This window comes from Phodopus roborovskii, unplaced genomic scaffold, assembly GCF_943737965.1.
Source record: "Phodopus roborovskii unplaced genomic scaffold, PHOROB, whole genome shotgun sequence".
NCBI classification, from domain to species: Eukaryota; Metazoa; Chordata; class Mammalia; order Rodentia; family Cricetidae; genus Phodopus; species Phodopus roborovskii.
In genome coordinates, this window is record NW_026126645.1 from 7,573,916 (window position 1) to 7,592,212 (window position 18,297).

The window sequence follows — 18,297 nt, forward strand, 5'->3', positions numbered from 1 at the left end:
TAAACTGTCCTGACGGTAACATGAACCATGCCATGTGATGGAATGACTGAAAGAGAGCTCTCTCCACTTTCTGAGTCCACCCTTCTCGTCTCTGTTAGATGCCCATGCAGGAAATGTTGTAGCCCGCTCCCTCCCAGTCTGATTCCAACAATGTTTCACTATGGTGATCTTTCCTCATTACTACTGGCCAGGTCTTTTCTGTATGTAAATTTATTCTCCCTCACTTTTTTTTGTGCCCTGGGAAGCTCATTTTAGACTAGACAGGGAAGGGGAGGAGGCCAATTACTTTGGTTTTCTTTTCTTCTTTCTTTTTTTTTTTTTTGGTGTGTGTGTTTGTTTTTTTGTTTTGATTTTTCGAGACAGGGTTTCTCTGTATGGTTTTGGAGCCTGTCCTGGAACTGGCTCTGTAGACCAGGCTGGCCTCAAACTCACAGAGATCCACCTGCCTCTGCCTCCCAAATGCTGGGATCAAAGGTGTGTGCCATCAACGCCTGGCTGCCAATTACTTTGTGTCTGGATAAAGTGTCTGGTTAGACTGGCCAGGCATGGTGGTGTATGCCTTTTATCCCAGCACTTGGGAAGTAGAGGCTGGAGAATATAGAGAATTCCGAGCCTGCTGGCACTGTGTCTCAAAAACAAACAAAACTCCAACCAAAGGAAACCACCACCACCACCAAAACCAAGTCAAATCCCCACCGCCCCGCTTTCTTGTTTGTAGGCATTTCCTACAAATTTGATCCTCCTGCCTGAGCCTGCAATTACAGGTGTAAAAGTCAAGTTGTAGCAAGAACTTCCCACCCTGGGAGTCTGATCACCTCAGTGTCTGCTTAGTTCCTCTTCCTCCACCAGCACCCACCCTCCTTTAGCAAGAATCTTGTTAGGTCAGTTTAGCCTGTGACCTGTTTAGCTTTTACTGTCAACTTGACACAGCATAGACTCACCTGAGAAGGTCTTTGATTGACCTCTGGGCACTGTGGGGACCACTGACCTATGGGGAGTTATCTTTATTGATAGCTGAGGTAGGAGGGCCCAGCCTACTATGGTCTGTACCATCCCTAGGCAGATGGTCCTGGGCTCTAGAGGAAAGGTGGCTGAGCATGAGCCTGAGGGAGCCAGTTCCTTGCCTGTGAATGAGTCTGTCAGTCAGAAGTATTGTGTGGAATAGCAAGCAGGCTTGCTTTCAGGTTCCTACTTGAAGTCTCGCTTTGACTTCCCTCACTGACTGTGACAGACTGTGACAGGTAAGCTGGCACAAACCCTTTCTTCCCCTAAGTGTTTTTATCTCAGCCACATCGTGAAACCAGAACAGTTCCTCTTGGCAATTCCCCATCCCCTCACCACCTCCTGCCCATACTCCTTGTGTATAAATCCCCCCTTGCTGTGTTGTATGGATTTGACTCAGTTTCTCTCTCACTACCACGTCAACTGTCAGAGCAGTCCGCAGCCCCATCACAAGAGTCTTCCTTTTCATGCTTTCTCAAATATGACTGGGTGTTTGCTTTTATCTAACAATAAAACGTATTCACGATGCTCTGGTTCTATGTGCTTTGTCCCCGAAAGGCTCATGTGTCTTTGTGGCTTACGGGAGGCACGAGGCTAATGGGATTTGATTAAGTCATTTTGGGGGGGTATCATCCATGAAGAGGTTAGACTCTACTCAGGACAAGCCAGTATGTTCCCAAGAGAATAAGATACTAGAAAAAAAAAAAAGCATGTCTGCCCGTCTTCACCCTTTACCGTCCTGGCTTCCCACTTGACCACTCCCATATGCTGCCTACTACTGGATTCTCCAATCACCAAGCCTTCTTCAAGGGACTGACCTGATAGTGTGGTCCAGTTTTGGACCTCCAGACTCCAAAACTGTATCACAGAGCTCCCTCCGGTTCTTCCTCCACTTGTCTTCCTCCTTCTCCCTCTTGGGGTCTCATGTATTCTAGACTACCCCCCAAACTCACTCACCTTGAACTTTAGATCTTCCCATTGCTGTTGTTACAGGCACAAGTCACCAGACCTGGATTTGTGCTGCGCTGTTTTGTTACAGCAGCAGAAAAAGAACAAATAATACACTTAACATGGCTTTTAAGATGTTTTTGAAAGCTGGGTGGTGTTGGTGAACGCCTTTAATCCCAGCACTTGGGAGGTAGATGCAGGCAGATCTTTGTGAGTTCGAGACCAGCTTGGTCTACAAGAGCTAGTTTCAGGGTAGCCTCTAGAATCACAGAGAAACCCTGTCTCGAAAAAGTTTTTGGAAGGTAGGTGTGATGGCACATGCTTTTAATCCCAGTACTTGAGAGGCATAGGCAGTCAGATGTCTGAGTTCAAGGCCATCCTAGTCTACAGAACTAGTTCATGGACAGCCAGGACTACACAGGGACACCATGTCTCAATGACCCCCTCCTCCCCCAAAAGAGGCATTAGCCAGGCATGGTGCTACATGCCTGTAATCAGGGCACTGCGGGACGGATGCAGGAGGGTTGGGAGTCGGAAAACAGCCTGGGCTAAGTAGAAAAAAGCAAAGCAAAACAAAAGGTCTGAAGTCAGGGAGATGGTGGTGATAACAGCTCTGTGAGAAGAGCATTGTGTCCTGAGCTGCTCATCTTGCTGGCATTGCCACACCATGATGTGTCAGCTTCCACAAGTAGAGACAAGTTGGAAGTGCTGACTCTTACAGAACCCTTGCCTCACCGGACAGGACAGGTGAGGGATGCGCACCGGCGGCTGAAATTAATTTGTGTTTCCTCACATTCTGGCTCTCAGCTCTCCAGTTCTCCTTGATGTGCGTTTGTTTTTTTTAAGCAAGCACCACCCCTAGAGCCCTTGTGGGGTGTGTGTGTGTGTCCAGATCTGTCCCATCTTTCACTCACTTGCAAAACACTGACAGGGGGCCTGGGAACCAAACTCAGGTTCTCTGTAGAGGACCCTAACAGGTGAGCCAGGGCAGACCAGGGCTCTTGTCCCACCCACATGGGCTTAGTCCACTTTTACTTGGCCCCTGAGGTGATATCCTGCTAAACTGGCGCCTCCTTGTGGGGATGACAGGGCAGGGCATCAGATCCCCACCACCACCACTACCACCACCAGACAGGGTTTCCCTGTGTAGCTTTGGAGCCTGTCCTGGAGCTAGCTCTTGCAGACCAGGCTGGCCTTAAACTCACAGAAATTTGCCTGCCTCTGCCTCCTGAGTGCTGGGATTAAAGGTGTGCTCCCACATCCCCCAGCAGGACATCGGATTATGGAGACATCCTCATGAGGAATTGTCATCCATCAGTAGAAGCAAATCGTCGCTTGTCTTGAGGAAAGCGGGGAGGTGGAGGAACAGCAGAACAGGCCACCCCTTCAAGAACAAGGAGGGAGTGTTCCCCAGTCATGGACACACAGCGCCTGAGGCATCGTGGGCACCCGTTAAATATGTATGAAATGCATGAAAAGAAACCCAGCGGTGAGAAAGTTATGTGTTCAAGGACAAGTGATGAGAAAGGAAGCATAATAGAAATCGGGTGCTGAGGAACAGATTATTGCCTTTGTTCTGGAAAATAGACAGACCTAATAGTTCTATTCTGGGCGGCAGGAATTGAACTCATTTTATTAGGCTTGTCAGCCGATGCCTTTACCAACTGGCCATCTTGCTAGCCCGAGTGATTTCTTTTTCTTTCCTTAGACTTAAGGAGAGGGCAGCACATTAGCAGGCTGTTACACAGAGAAACCCTGTCTTCAAAAACAAAGCAAACAAACAAAAATTATGAAGAGGCTGGTGGCAAACTCCTTTATTTTGTGTTGAGGCAGATGGATCTCTCCGAAGTCAGCCTTATCTACGTGACAAGCTGGAGGCCAGCCTGTGCAACATGAGCCCCTGTCTTAAAACAACAATAATTTCCAGACAGGGTTTCTCTGTGTAGCACTAGCTGTCCTGGAACTAGCTCTGTAGACCAGGCTGGCCTCAAACTCATAGAAATCCGAGGGTGTCTGCCCCCTGAGTGCTGGGATTAAAGGCATGCACTAACAAACCAACACAATAACAACAAACAAAATTTACTCTGAATAGGAGAGACAGCCAAAGGTCAGGTGTTGGCAGGCCCCTTGCAATGACAAACCTGGGGCGGGGCAGGTGAGCATGAATGGGTAGCCACGGTCTGGCTTATTGACCAATCCATACAGGGGCTGAAGTCCGGAGTGGGGCAGGTGGAGAAATGCTCGGGTCTTGGGGCCCTACCTGCCTCTTTGATCCCAGGGTATCTGTGACCTTTGAGTCCGGCAACTGGGGGCTGGCACACCGGCTGGGTTGGGCTCCTCAATAGGCAGCATGCTACGGCTGCTCATGTCCAGTTGTGCCCGGGGCCTGGGATCCCGAGTGGCCACGTGGCATCCCTCTGTGGGGCTCCTCTGTCCTGGGCAACCCAGGATTCTCCAGGTTTCAGATGCCGCAGGTGCCCGGCGTCACCAGTCCTCCAGCTCTGAGTCACTGGTACAGCTGGTGGGCATCTGCTCTATGATGCACCTGCGCTTGCAGTCCTCCCCAGAAGGGCTGGACGCTGCCTTCATCGGTGTGCCTCTGGACACTGGGACCTCCAACCGGCCTGGGGCAAGGTAAGGCCGGAAGCACCGGGGCTGCGGACACATGGTTGGGAGTGTAGAGGCGCTCGGGCTGGCAGCTTTTCACCCAGGCCATTGTGGGATCAGGGAGGGTGACTCCCTCCTCCTTCAACAAGCAACACCAAGGCTAAACACAGGGTTGGAAGGCCAGCCCTGACATACCAGGGTCATCAGTGGTCAAGAAAGGTGTCTGTGCACTCCTGTAACCTCAGGAAACCAAGGCTGCTCAGAGAGGCCAGCCTGGGCTGCATTAGCAGGCCAGGAGGGTTTCTAGAACCCCAGCCTTGCTGGGATGGTAGGTGCACATACCTAATTCCATCCCAGGAGCCACTGGTTTGAGAATAGATGTTGCTCGTCCCTTCTCCAAACCCCTAGCTATCAAAGTAAAAGAGACATAAAATCTATTTTCTTAATTAGCAAGCATCAGCAGTTTCAACTTCAGCTCATTACATCTGACTGTATCTGTCTGAATTTTAAGAGCTGCCATTTATTAAATGTCAACGATCCCAGGGTATTTTGCAAAGTTGACCTTGTTTAACTCTTACAACCACACCGTGACATAAATGACAGCTTCATTCTTTTAAAGATCAGGAAACAGAAACTTGGGTTAAGGAATTGTCTAATGCTACTTAATGAATTGGTGGTGGGTGGGCTCTTGAGTCTAGAGATGGAGGGGTGTGTCTGAGTGATGAAGCCCAGCAAGGAAAAGACAAACAGGCAAAGAACAAAGTGGAGACTGTGTCTCATGCTGGCACTTAATTTTTAAAAGTATTTATTTTTATTTTATGCATACATATGTTTTTGTCTACGTGAATATGTGTGCACCACATCTCTGCCTGGTGCTGAGTAGATAGAGGGGGACAGTGATGAGTCCCCCAAGAACTGGAAAGTTGTGAGCTGCCATGCCGGTGCTGGAAACTAAACCCAGATCATCTGTAAGAGCAGCCAGTGTTCCTAACTCATGAGCCGTCTCTCTAGCTCCTTACACAAATGGTTATTTCATATGTGTGCCCGTATGCATCATGTGGGTAGGGACCGGAAGACAGCCGCGAGTCATCTTCAGTATCCCGGTCCACCTCATTCCTGACAGGGTCTCTCACTGACCATGAGTTCACTGAGTAGTCTAGAATGGTGGACCAGGGAACTCCTACTGACCCTCCTGTCCTGATTCCCCAGTGCTGGGATTCCAAGTAGGTGCCACCACACCTGGCAGTTATATATGGGTTCTGGAGATCAAACCTGGGTCCTTCCATGTGCTTTACTGACTGACCCATTCTTGTACTGAGATAAACAACTAAATCACCCTCAGATACTGTGTTAACGGTGGTAGAAAACCATGGTCATGCGTACTGGCAATGGTCATGCACTGGCAATCACAGCTCTCAGGAGGCTGAGGCGGGAAGATTGGGAATTTGAGGTGATCTTGGGCTACACAGCGAGTTTTGTGCCAGCTTGGGCAACATAGCACGACCCTGTTAAACAAAGAATAAAATTCAAAAAAGGTCAAAAACGCCTCCAAATATACATAGATGAATGGCTCTCGGTGGGGCCCAGTGGTAATGTCTGCTAACATCCAGACATATTTTTTACTTGGCGCAGGTTTGGAGGAAGAGGCACTTATGATTGCTAGTGGTTACAGACTGTCCCACAGCCCAGAGTCCCAAATGTCAGGAAACAGAGAAGCGCCATTCAGGTGCAGCCAGCCTTCAGAGCTCTGCAGCAGCAGCAGCAGCTGACACGTAAATGATTCTTCTTCTCCAGATTTGGACCCCATCGCATCCGGGAGGAATCGGGGATGCTGGGGGCTGTCAATCCCAGCACGGGAGCCCTCCCCTTCCAGTCCCTCAAGGTTGCAGATCTAGGCAATGTGAATGTCAATCTTTACAACCTCCAGGACAGCTGCCGGCTAATTCGAGAGGTCTATCAGAACGTCTTGGAAGCCGGCTGCATTCCTCTGACCTTGGGTAATGGCTGCCAGCAAGGGCAAACGTAGCTTTTTCATGGTAGTCTGGGTAGGGTGGTTATTCAATATAAGCCCATGAGCAGCAGTTCTCCAGGGGCAGCTGCTGTGAAGATGGACACAGAAGGAAAGTGAACATTCCAGGTCACTCGTTTTAACCCCAGGGGAGAGGATATTTAATATTTTGGGAGACCTGGCAGGAAGGCTAACAGAGTAAGACCCAGTCTGGGGTGGGGTGGGGGTGGGGTTAACTAGGACAAGGCCAGTGAGGCATTTGCCTTAGGGCAGAAAAAAAAATCAATAGTTAAAATCGACAAATTAGGATAAGTAACCTATTCCCTGCCTTTGCTTCAAGCCCCAGTTTAACTAGGAGAATTGGTGTTACTGGTTTTGTTGTTGTTCATCCAAGAATTTCTTTTTGCGTTGATTTTGATTTTCCAAAAAAAAAAACTACAATTTCAAAATAGTATTGACCTTATTTAATTAAGTTGTGACTTTTTTCCCTTCTTTTAAATGTTCTACCCCAAGACTATGCTTTCAGGGATCATTTCTATAGTTTGTTAAATGTTCTACCCCTGCATGTATGTCACCCACCTCTTCCCAGCCCTCTATCATCTCAGGTCTGTCACCCACCTCTTCCCTATGCTCTCAGACCTGGAGATGGCTATCAACAGCAGCTCAAGTGCAGCTTCCCAACTTGACAGACAAAAATATTTTTAGTGGCTATGAGAACTACATGAAGGTCTTTCTTTTGTTCTTTTTTTTTCCTTTCCTTTTTTTCTCCCCCCTTTTTCGAGACAGGGTTTCTCTGTGTAGCTCTGGCTGTCTTGGAACTCACTCTATAGACCAGGCTAGCCTCGAACTCACAGAGATCTGCCTGCCTCTGCCTCCTGTGTGCTGGGCTTAAAGGTGTGTGCCACTACCACCCAGCTCCTTCTTTCATTTTTTTTCTTGCATTTATTTAGTGTGTGTTCATGCACACACATGTGTATGCATATATGAAGATAAGAATCCAACTTTTGGGAGTCTGTTCTCTCCTTTCAACATGTGAGTCCTGGGGATCAAACACTGGTAATCAGGCTTGGCAACAAACACCTTTATCCTCTGAGCCATCTTGTCTGCACTCCAGAGGATATATCTGAACTGGTCAGAATTTGCATCAATCTATCGGGCAGTGGCCCACTATTTCCTCTCTGTCACATTGAAACAATGTGAACGGTGTTTGTTCATTCATTCATTCATTCATTCATTCATTCATTCATTCATTGTGTCAGATTCCCTGGAACTGGAGTTACAGACAGTTGCCAGCCACCATGTGAGTGCTGGGAATTGAACCTGGGTCCTCTGGAAGAGCAGCCAGTGCTCTTAATCACTGAGCCATCTCACCAGCTTGTTTTTGTTTTTAAACATCCCCATTTATTTCTGTCAATTTGAATGGCTTAGTTACCAGAAAGATGGCTTCAGGATGCCAGTTTTTGACATCTCGACCCAGCTCTCACAATCTGCTTCGCAGTCGGTGTTGTTAGGTTTGGTTTTTATCTATCAACAGGTAGAGTGACAATGCCTATCTCACTGCACTGTGGGCAGGACTGTAGTTAGCAAGCTCAATATTGTGCTTTGAATACACAAAGATTCAATAAAACTCAGCTATGGTTACTATCAATAACTATCAATACTTGCCCTTGAGCTGTCCTGCTCAATAGGGTGGTCTGTCTTCCCAGCTACTCCTGATACTAAGGCAAGGGGAGCACAAGTTCAAAGCTAGACTGGACTCAAGTCTAGCCTGGGCAACTTAGTGACACCCTGTCACAGGATTTTAAAAAACGAACAAATAAATAAGTAGAAAGACAGTACTGGCAAATAACACCATAACTTCATACCTAGATAGCACAAACAACACTAAATGTATAGACCGATGACATGACAGCTCCATGGTATGGGTTAGGGGAAGGTTTTTATTGTAGATAAGAGAGAGAGAACAGCCAGAAACCTCTGGAAGAGTTCAGAGCGGAGATAAAAAGAAGTAGACTGAAGGCAGCCTGCAGAAAGATAGGGAGGAGGGAATCAAGAGAGAGAGAAGGAAAGAGGAGGCCCTAGAGAGTGAGCAAAAAAGAAGAGTGTAGCCAAAGACATAGCAGTTATAAGGAGAACGCGGAGCTGGGTGGAGGGAAGCCCATGAGTTGGAGAAGTTTGGGGCAGGGAATTAGCTGAGAAGAGCTAGGATGCCAGCACGGACTCAGAAATATATAGGAGGCAGGTATCTGTGATGCTGAGGGATCATGGAGGCCAGCTTGTGCTCTGATATGCTAATAGGCACCAGAGACAGCCATTTGTCCCTTCTGCCAGTGATAAGAGAAACCGCTCCTTTGGTAGAGGGGAACCAGTTTCACAAGTTCCTGAGGAACACTGGCTTTTGTCCAGCCCCAAGAATTTGAGGAAATGGAGTTCCTGGGCCTGATGCCCAGGGGGGAGAAAGACTCAGTGAAAGGGAAAAAAAAAAAAAGGCACAAAGATAAGAGGAAGATGTGTTGGACAGGAGGGTTGCAAGGGGAATGGGAGATGAATATGATCAAAACACTTTCTGTATGAGTCTGGAAAGGTCTCTGTGGTTAAGAGCTAATGCTGTTCTCCTATTGACTTGAGTTCAATTCCCAGCACCCATGTCAGCCGGTCCTCAAAATTATTTCCTAAAGAAGATGAGATGAATGTGGCAGAGCCCTTGCTGAGCGTGAGGCTCTGAGTTCAATCCCCAGTGCAGAAAATTAGTAAGTGAATAAACAAAAGAATGTAGTATGAATTGGAGTATGGGGCTGGAGAGATGGTTCCTACTTAGGAATCCTGCAGTTCTTGTACAGGACTCAGATTCAAGTCCCAGCACCCACATGGCAGCTCACAGTCATCTGTAACTCCAGTTCCAGGGGAGCCAATGCCCTCTTCTGACTTCTGACGGCAACAAGGCATAAGCGCCATACAGAGACACACACACAAACAAAACACTCAAACACATAAAAATATAAGTAAATCTTTTCTTTTTTGGGTTTTTCAAGATAGGGTTTCTCTGTATTGCTTTGCAGCCTGTCCTGGAACTAGCTATGTAGACCAGGCTGGCCTCGAACTCACAGAGATCCCCCTGCCTCCTGAGTGCTGGGATTAAAGGTGTGCTCCACCAATGCCCGGCTAACAAAAACATTAAAAAATATTTGAGCCATAAAGATGGCTCATTGTGTAAAAGTGCTTGCCATGCAAGCCAGATGACCTGAATTTGATCCCTGGAACATTAGGGTAGGAGGGAACTGACTCTTCCAAGTGGTCCTCTGATCTCCATACATAGGCCATCAGTCATACACATCATGCAGATGTAGTTGGATGCTTCTCTACCAACTGCCTGTTCCCAAATAACCAATACGGAGGCTGAATATGAATTATAAATGCTTGGCCAATAGCTCAGGCTTATTACTAGCTAACTCTTACACTTTAAGTTAACCCATATTCCTCATTAATGCTCTGCCGTGTGGTAGTACCTTCATTAACATGTCACATTCATCTGCTGTCTCCACATCTGCCATCAACGCCCTGACTCTGCCCTTCTCCTTCCCAGAATTCTCCTAGTCTGGCTCTAGCACTCAATCTTTTCCTGCCCAGCTATCGGCCAATCTGCTTTTTATTAGCTAGTGAGAGTAATACATATTTATAGTGTAGAAAAGGATTGTTCCACAGCGCGCGCGCGCGCGCGCGTGTGTGTGCGCACACACACACACACACACAAGTAAGAACTAAAACCAATGGAAAATAAGGTCTTCAGTGCCTCTGCTATTTATCTCGTATCGGGCAGTGTAGGCAGAGGCTGTTCATACTACCGCAGGGCCTTCACACACACCATCACAGGGAGGTCTGTAGGACAGAGCTGTGTTTTAGAAAAACTCACAAGCTTTGATTTATGCAATGAATTATGTGTCTGAGTGTGGGAATGTGCCAGTGCGTACAGGTGTTGGTGAAGGCCAACGGTGGGGTCCCCTGGAGCTGGAGTTATAGGTGGTGTGTGAGCTAACACGAGTTATGAGCAATACATATCATAACCGTCCCTCCAGCTCCATGCAGTCTCTCTCTAATAATGGGGGGAAGGCGTTTTCCTTTAAAAATGACTCCAACGCTCATTTAGCTGTGGATACAGTTCTACGGTGTACCTGAAATGGTGGCGGCATTGGGTGACTTTGGGACTGGTGCACTCCATTTGTAGATGTGTGCTGTGCTGTTCTCTCTGTGCAGGCGGAGACCACACAATCACATATCCCATACTGCAAGCCGTGGCAAAAAAGTAAGTCCCTAAGGTTTCAGCATTTGGGAGCTAAGGTCCAGTTGCAACTAGGTGGCATCAAGTGACCACTGTGGCCTCAGATGGAGGGGTGATTGGGGATTCCCCACTGAGTTGTTTCTTTGGTTCAAAACTAAGGCTGTCTGTCAGTCAAGCCCTTTCCCTTGGCCTATGTCTGCTGTGGTACACACTCTGCAGTTTCAGTTGGACTCTGATTTGGAAAATGAATCCCTAGTGAGAAATACAACCCCAGCTACCTTTTGTCTGTTTTGCATTGTTAGCCAAATTCAAATATTGACGTGTGTGTGGGGGGCGGCTGTTTCCCCCTCATAGACTCCCTCCTTGCCTAGACAACAAAAACTAAATTTTTCAGTAGATGGAAGTCTACACCTATTGGTCAACTTTGGCTGATTTAGTTGGAGGAAGATGGTATGTGGGAACTTCAGAATCTGTTTCGGGGAAGGCATGTGTGTGGCATCCTGACTGGGGTGGGTGGAGTCAGTCTTGTCTCAAGCTGTCCTAGTCTCCCACTAGTGTGGACTGTGTTATTTGGGGTGTCTGGAAGAGCTGATGGAGAGGAGCAGGGGGAGAGCATCCTGTCGGTGCCTTAGCTGTAGGAAAGGTGACTCTGGTTCCTGGTTCAGGCTGAGTTTCATCCTGTGTCATTGTCCTTCTCTCTGAAGTTCTGGGTGGCAGGCCAGTCATATCTGCTTCTACCCGGTTTCCTCAGGATGCTAAGTGAGCTGAACACAAAAGAGGGACGTAAAGCTGGTAGCCGACGTCTGTATCCTTGAACTCTGACTTCTGAAGTGCTGTTTTGTCATCAGGCATGGCCCTGTGGGTCTAGTGCACGTGGGTGCCCACACCAACACAGCCGACAAAACGCTAGGGGAGAAGGTCTATCATCGGACAGCTTTCCGCCGAAGCGTGGATGACGGACTGCTGGACTGTAAGCGGGTGGTGCAGATCGGCATCCGGGGCTCTTCCGTGACTTTGGATCCCTACAGATACAGTCGGAGCCAGGTGATGGACTGGAAGTCCTCCTCTCTTCCCCCAAAGTATCTTCTCTGTTGTCGAAGAGGGATTCCCAGCGGCTTTACTGAAGTTCAGAAAGTAGGGCTGGGGCCAGATGTGGCAGTCTCCAAGGATCAAGAATCCAACATCATTCTCAGCTTCATATTGAGTTCCGGGCTAGCCTGGGCTACATGGGACCTCCTTTGAGGACAAAGCCAAAAATGGCCTGGCACAATGGCTCATCAAGTAAAGGCACTTGCCACTGAGTCTGATGGCCTGAATTGGATCCCTGGGTCCCACAGGGTGGAAGGGAAGAAGCTTGTCTTCTGACCAACCTGCACACATGTACCACACACCCACCAACCATGACATATGCATGCCTGTGTTTCCGCTGCCCCCCCCTCACAAAGATGAGAAAAGCAAGCAGAGATGAAAAGCCGAGTCTGAATCAAGAGTCATGTGGCAAGGGTAGTGAGACTTGGTTGTTGATTTATGTTTTTGTTTTGTTTTGATACAAGGTCTTATTTTGTAGCCTAGGCTGGCCTGCAACTCATGGTGATCCTCCTGCCTCAGCCTCCTGAGATATTGGAATTACAGGTGAGAGCCACTGTGCCTGGCTCAGACAGACATTAATGAGGCAAGAACAGCCTTCTACTGCACAGTAGAATGAAGCAGAAAGTTAATCCCTTAGAGGTTGCTGGCTTAGAAGACTTGGAGGTGTGAACCTGAGCCTAGGCCCGACACTCCTCGTGTTTACCATAACACCCAGCAGATGGAAGGCTCTGGTCTGAACACAGGGCAAGGCTCCCACAGAAACACCCCAGTCCCTTCCTTCTTTTGAGACAGGGTCTCACGATGTATCTCCGGTTGTTCTGGAAGTCACTTTGTAAACCAGACTAGCTTTGAACTCACAGAGATCCACCTGCCTCTGCCTATGAGTGCTGGGATTAAAGGCGTGCGTTACCACATCTGGTCCTTCTTTTTCTTTTTCAAGACAGGATTAAGACAGGGTTTCTCTGTGTAACAGCTGTGGTTGTACTGGAACTCATTTCCTAGACCAAGCTGGCCTCGAAATCAGATATACACCTGCCTCTGCCTCCCAAAAGCTGGGATTAAAGGCATGTGCCACCATGCCAAACTATGTCCCATTACTTTCAATTACATTTATTTATTGTATGTGTGTGTGTAAGTGCCGAGGCATGAATATGAGGACAAGTTGTGGAGTTGGTTCCCTTCTGCTTTGTGGGTCTTGGGGATTGAGCTCAGGTCATTAGGCTTGGGACCAAGGGTTCTCACTCTAGGTGAGCTGTCTCAACCACCCAGTCCCTTGATTTTAGGATGTGTCAAGGCCAATGGTCCAGAAGAAGCATCTAGAATTTTTTCTAGGAGGATCATAAGATGAGGGAGAGGTTCCCAAGGGGGTCCCAAGAGGAGGGAGGGGAGTCCCAGATTGAATAATATTTATCTGGAGTGAATCTGACCTGTTTGGGTGGGTCCAACTTGGCTCCCTGGAATTTACAAGAATCCTTTGAGTCATGACTCCTTTCAAGCAACCTTCTCACAGGTCACATATCAGATAGCCCTATGTATCAGATCTTTACATTACAATTTATAACAGTAGCAAAAGCACAGTTGTGAAGTGGCAATGAAAATAATGTTATGGTAGGGTCTCAGCATTATGGGAGGTTGACAACCACTGTCCTAGAGGCTTAAATGACCAAGTTTTTCACCCTTGGTTTTAGCTAAGCTCTTTTCTGATCCTGACACTGAGGTCAGCTTTGACCTTGCTCCCCAGTTTATCAGTAGAGTGGGGACCATGGTTCCCCTCATGGCAGTGGAGATCAGATGTGGTCGTCTGCGTGTGAGAAGCCGTACGAGGTCAGCTATGATCTGCAGCTCTCTGGTTCTCCCGTCCTCAGGGCTTCCGTGTGGTCCTGGCTGAAGACTGCTGGATGAAGTCATTGGTTCCCCTGATGGCAGAGATCAGGCAACAGATGGAGGGCAAGCCTCTTTACATCAGCTTTGGCATAGATGCCTTGGATCCTGCCTATGCCCCGGGAACAGGGGCACCGGAAGTTGCTGGGCTTACCCCTAGTCAGGTAAGTGGGTTTGCTCAGTGAATTTCCAGGGTGGATATTCTTTTAATGTATGTGTTGCCCACCTTGTCCATGGTTCTGTGGTGTGTGTGTGTGTGTGTGTGTGTGTACAGGCATGTGTGTACAGGTTCCCATAGAGGCTAGAAAGAACACTGGATCCTTCTAGAGTTGGATTTACAGGTGGCTGTAAACACACCTAATGTGGATGCTGGGAACCAAACTTGGATTCTCTGCAAAAGCAATAACCTCTCTTTACTGTTGAGCCATCTTCCCAGCTCTAGATGATGTATTTCTTTTTTGCTTTTTAAAACATTTTTTTGTTTTACATTCCATTCCAAGTTCCCCCTTCCTCTTCTCTTCCTGCTCTCCTCTCCTTCCCCCATCCTACCTCCCATTCACTCCTTAGTGAGGGTAAGGCCTCCTCTAGGATGTCAACTAATCTGTCCCATCACCTCATTGAGGCAGGACCAAGGTGTCCCTCCCTCCCGTGCCTCGGCTGAGTAAGGTGTCTCTCCATAGAGAATGGGCTCCACAAAGTCAGTTTGTGCATTATAGTTAGATCTTGGTCCCACTGCCATTGGTCTCTTATACTGCCCAAGCCACACCACTGTCACCGGTATCCAGGCGTCCTAATTCAGTCCTATGCCAGTTCTCCAGTTGACAGTTCAGAGTCATCAATCTCTCGCTTGCTTGGGTCAGCTGACTGTGTGGGTTTCCCCATCATCATCTCGACTCCTTTGTTCATATTATCGCTCCTCCATCATTTCAATTGTACTCCAGGAGCTTGACCTAATGGTTAGTTGTGGATTTCTGCATCTACTTCCATGTTTCTGAAAGAGGGATCTAGCTTCTCTGGGGTTGTTGTGGAGTGTAGGCTGGGTATCTTTTGATTTATGCCTGTTATCCACTAATGAGTGAGTACATACTATATTTGTCTTTCTAGATCTGGGTTACCTCACTCAAGATGTTTTTTTTCTAGTTCTGTCCATTTGCTTGCAAATTTAAAGATGTTATTGTTTCTTACCATTGAGTAGTACTCCATTGTATAAATGTACCACATTTTCTTTAACCATTCTTCAGTTGAGGAGTATCTAGATTGTTTCCAAGTTCTGACTATTATGAATAATGTTGCTATGAACATAGTTGAACAAATGTCCTTGTGGTGTGAGTGTGCCTCTTTTAGGTGGATGCCCATAAGTGATATTGCAGGGTCTTGAGATAGACTGATTCCTAATTTTCTAAGAATACTGATTTCCACAGTGCTGACAAGTTTGTGCTCCCACCAGCTAGAAGGTGTATTTTATTTCTGAATTTTTTATTGATTGCTAATTTCACACCATGTACCCCAATCCCACTTATCTCCCTGTCATATCTGCCCTCTGCTCTTGCAACCTACCCACAAAAAAAGACAAAACAAAGCAACCCCCTCCCTCTCTCGCCAAAAAAACCCCCAAAAAACAAAACAACTCATCGTGGAAGCCATAGTTTGTCCCAGTGAGTCACACAGTATGTATACCCTTTAGTCCATACATCTGTACTTGAAAATGTTCATTGCAATGAGTCATTGGTCTGGTTCAAGCCCTCTGGCTTCTACTACACTGTCAATACTGGATCCTCACTGGGACTTCTCTTGGGTATCTGTTGTGGCTCTGTATTGTGCAGACCCTGCAGCTTTGGATCTGCAGGATCTGCCCCTTCAGGTGCTCCTGTAGTTCACAGATAGGGTGACTGTTGGGGTGGGCCAAGTGGTAGCCTGGTCTCGGGACCTGGGTGGTAGCCTGCTGGCTCTCCTGCATCCTTACCACCTGGGCGAGCTCTCCAGCATTTCCCCTGGCTAGCTTACCCAGGGCTGCAGGGTTCAGGCTTGCCTTGAATTATATAGCTCAAGCAGACCTCTCACTTGATTTCTGAGTGCTGGACTACGGGCTTGCACCACCAGGGTAGGATTTGAAAGACACAGAACCTGGATGTGCCCAACCTATGGCCTAAGGGTTGCCTGTCCCATTTGGCTAAGGATAGCTGTGGATAGCGCCCAAAACTAAACTTACTTAAAGCATTGAGATTAAAGCCAGGCAGTATTGGCACATACCTTTTAATCCCGGCACTCGGGAGGCAGGTGGGGGCTCTGTGAGTTCGAGGCCAGCCTGGTCTATTGAGCAAGTTGTAGGACAGTCTCCAAAGCTACAGAGAAACTGTTTCGAAAAAACAAAAAACCGCCTCCCTAAGAATCCCAAAACGCCCCCAAAACAAACAAAACATTGAGATTAAAAAAAAAAAAAGACCATAACGTGTGTCATGGTGTCATGAAGTTGGGTAGGCCTGAGTATTGTCAGGGCTGACTGTATAGTTTTGGGTACTCAATGGACAGGCACCAATTTGAGCTTGTTTGTGGTTTTCTAACTTCTTGTCTTGTAGCTAGTGATGAAACCCAGGCCTCACACATACCAAGTTAATGCTCTACCCCTGAGCTATGGGACCATCCCGAAGGCTCTGAGAATCCTTGATTATGTTTTCTGCCTCTGGTTCGTTCATAGTCAATTCATGGGGATTGTTTTGTAGTGTCCCCTCTTAAGAACACTGAACTTTGGGACTGGTAGTGTAGCTCCGTAGTGGCACACATGCTTAGCATGAACAGAGCTCTTTATGCTGTTCCCAGCTCCCAAACAAGCTGCTTAGTTAAGTATACACATGGAGACTGGCTCCAGGTGGCTGGAACATTTCGGAGTCAAGCCTGATAAGCTACACTGAGATCCATAAGGGACAGAGCAGGGCCTTTCCACTGTCTACTGCCTTGTCCTTGGAGCCCAGGGTATGAGTGGCAGGTCGTCCAAGGTGTGAGTGAATTGCAAGCATCTTTCAAGAAAGGAGGATGCTCATAACTGCGTCTCTCACAGCCATTCCGTCCTATCAGAAGCATTTCTGGAGCAATCCTAAACCCTCTGCCTTTGTACCTGTTTCTTAATGTCACCTTGGGTTATATCCATCTACTTGTGCTATAGGCTGTGTCTTTGCCCATAGGGCTTAGTCATCTCTTTTGCCAGTCCCTCGAAGTGTTTGTATTTCAGGGAGCCTTTCCCCACTCAGGCTGTCTCCTGCAGGCTGCTTGTCTCAAGGCTCTTGACACATGAATGGCTCACTTGGCTCTTCCATGAAGCCCTGAGGAGAGGGACTGGGTGTGTCCCTGGGAAGCATACCACCGTGGCTGTAGTGAGCGCTAGTCTTGGTCAGGGGTGGGTGTCCATGCCTCTGTCCGATGCTTTTCACTGGAGATGACTGTCACTTCCACCTTGGACAGGCCCTGGAGATCATCCGCGGCTGCCAAGGCCTGAATGTGGTGGGCTGCGATCTTGTGGAGGTATCCCCACCGTACGATCTCTCAGGTGAGTAGCGGAAGAATGACCCGCATGCAGCTGGCAGCTTGAGTTAGGTTCACCTAGTGACTGAGGTCTCCATGTTTACCCCGGGCACCCTGTCTAGCTATGGAGAGAGAGGGCACCCTGTGGATTATGTCCAGCTGTGGAGAGAGGGGCCTGCTACCACAAATGTGACAAGCATGAGCTAACGAACCAAACAAGACCCCTGGGAGGTGCCAGATGTTATTAGTTAAGAGAGAACCAACAGTCTGCTGTTTTTGTGACAGGCCGGCTCAGTTATATCTTCTCCCTTTGATGTTTCACTGAAAAGTGTATTTAAACACGTTTTACATACAGAAGGGAGTTGTTACAGCTGACACCTAGGCAAAGCAGAGGTCATCCCACTAATTCTAACTGGAAGGAAAAATGAAAAACAAACAAATACAACAACCTTCCAGTTAGGCCTCCTGGCCTGAGGGTGGGCTATGAGCAGCACCTGCCATCAGTATTCTCAGACCATCTCCAGATGATGTGTGGTGAAGACTGAAAGGCACCTCCACAGGCAGACGGCACCGCGGGTTCAGAAGCCAGGGCTCTGGGAAGGCCAGCAGGCAAGGGTCCTGCAGACTGGGCTTCAGGGAGGCATGGGCCATCTTCACCCATCTTCACCGAGTTCCTTCCTCCTTCCTAGGCAACACGGCCCTCCTAGCAGCTAACCTGATGTTTGAGATGCTGTGTGCTCTCCCCAAAGTGACAACTGTCTGAGTCTGTGTTCTTCAAGACAAAACAGGCTGTCATGACAAAGCCTTACGGACATTTCAGCAAGCAGAGCAAGAACTAAGAAAAGCTGTCTGTGAAGAGTCACCACTGGCTGCAAAAAGGACGATTCAGAGCACTAACCCAAACAGCTCATGTTTCTCTCCCTTTTAACATTAAAAATTTAATTTTATGTGTGTGCCTCAGTACATGTAT

The 18,297-nt window shown here is 47.8% G+C and overlaps 1 protein-coding gene across 2 annotated transcripts; it reads left to right on the forward strand.

The window, feature by feature from the left end:
* Positions 1–4,300: 4,300 nt before the first annotated feature.
* Positions 4,301–18,258, forward strand: Agmat (agmatinase). Of its 2 annotated transcripts, XM_051173556.1 has the most exons (7): positions 4,301–4,584; positions 6,352–6,554; positions 10,817–10,865; positions 11,690–11,885; positions 13,796–13,975; positions 17,268–17,352; positions 18,017–18,255. In XM_051173556.1, exons 1-7 carry the CDS (start codon positions 4,301–4,303, stop codon positions 18,088–18,090), a joined length of 1,071 nt encoding a protein of 356 aa, XP_051029513.1. In that variant the 3' UTR covers positions 18,091–18,255. The 2 variants fall into 2 exon arrangements, with proteins under 2 accessions (XP_051029513.1, XP_051029514.1); XM_051173557.1 differs by lacking the exon at positions 13,796–13,975 and having other exon boundaries at positions 18,017–18,258.
* The last annotated feature ends 39 nt before the right edge of the window (positions 18,259–18,297 follow it).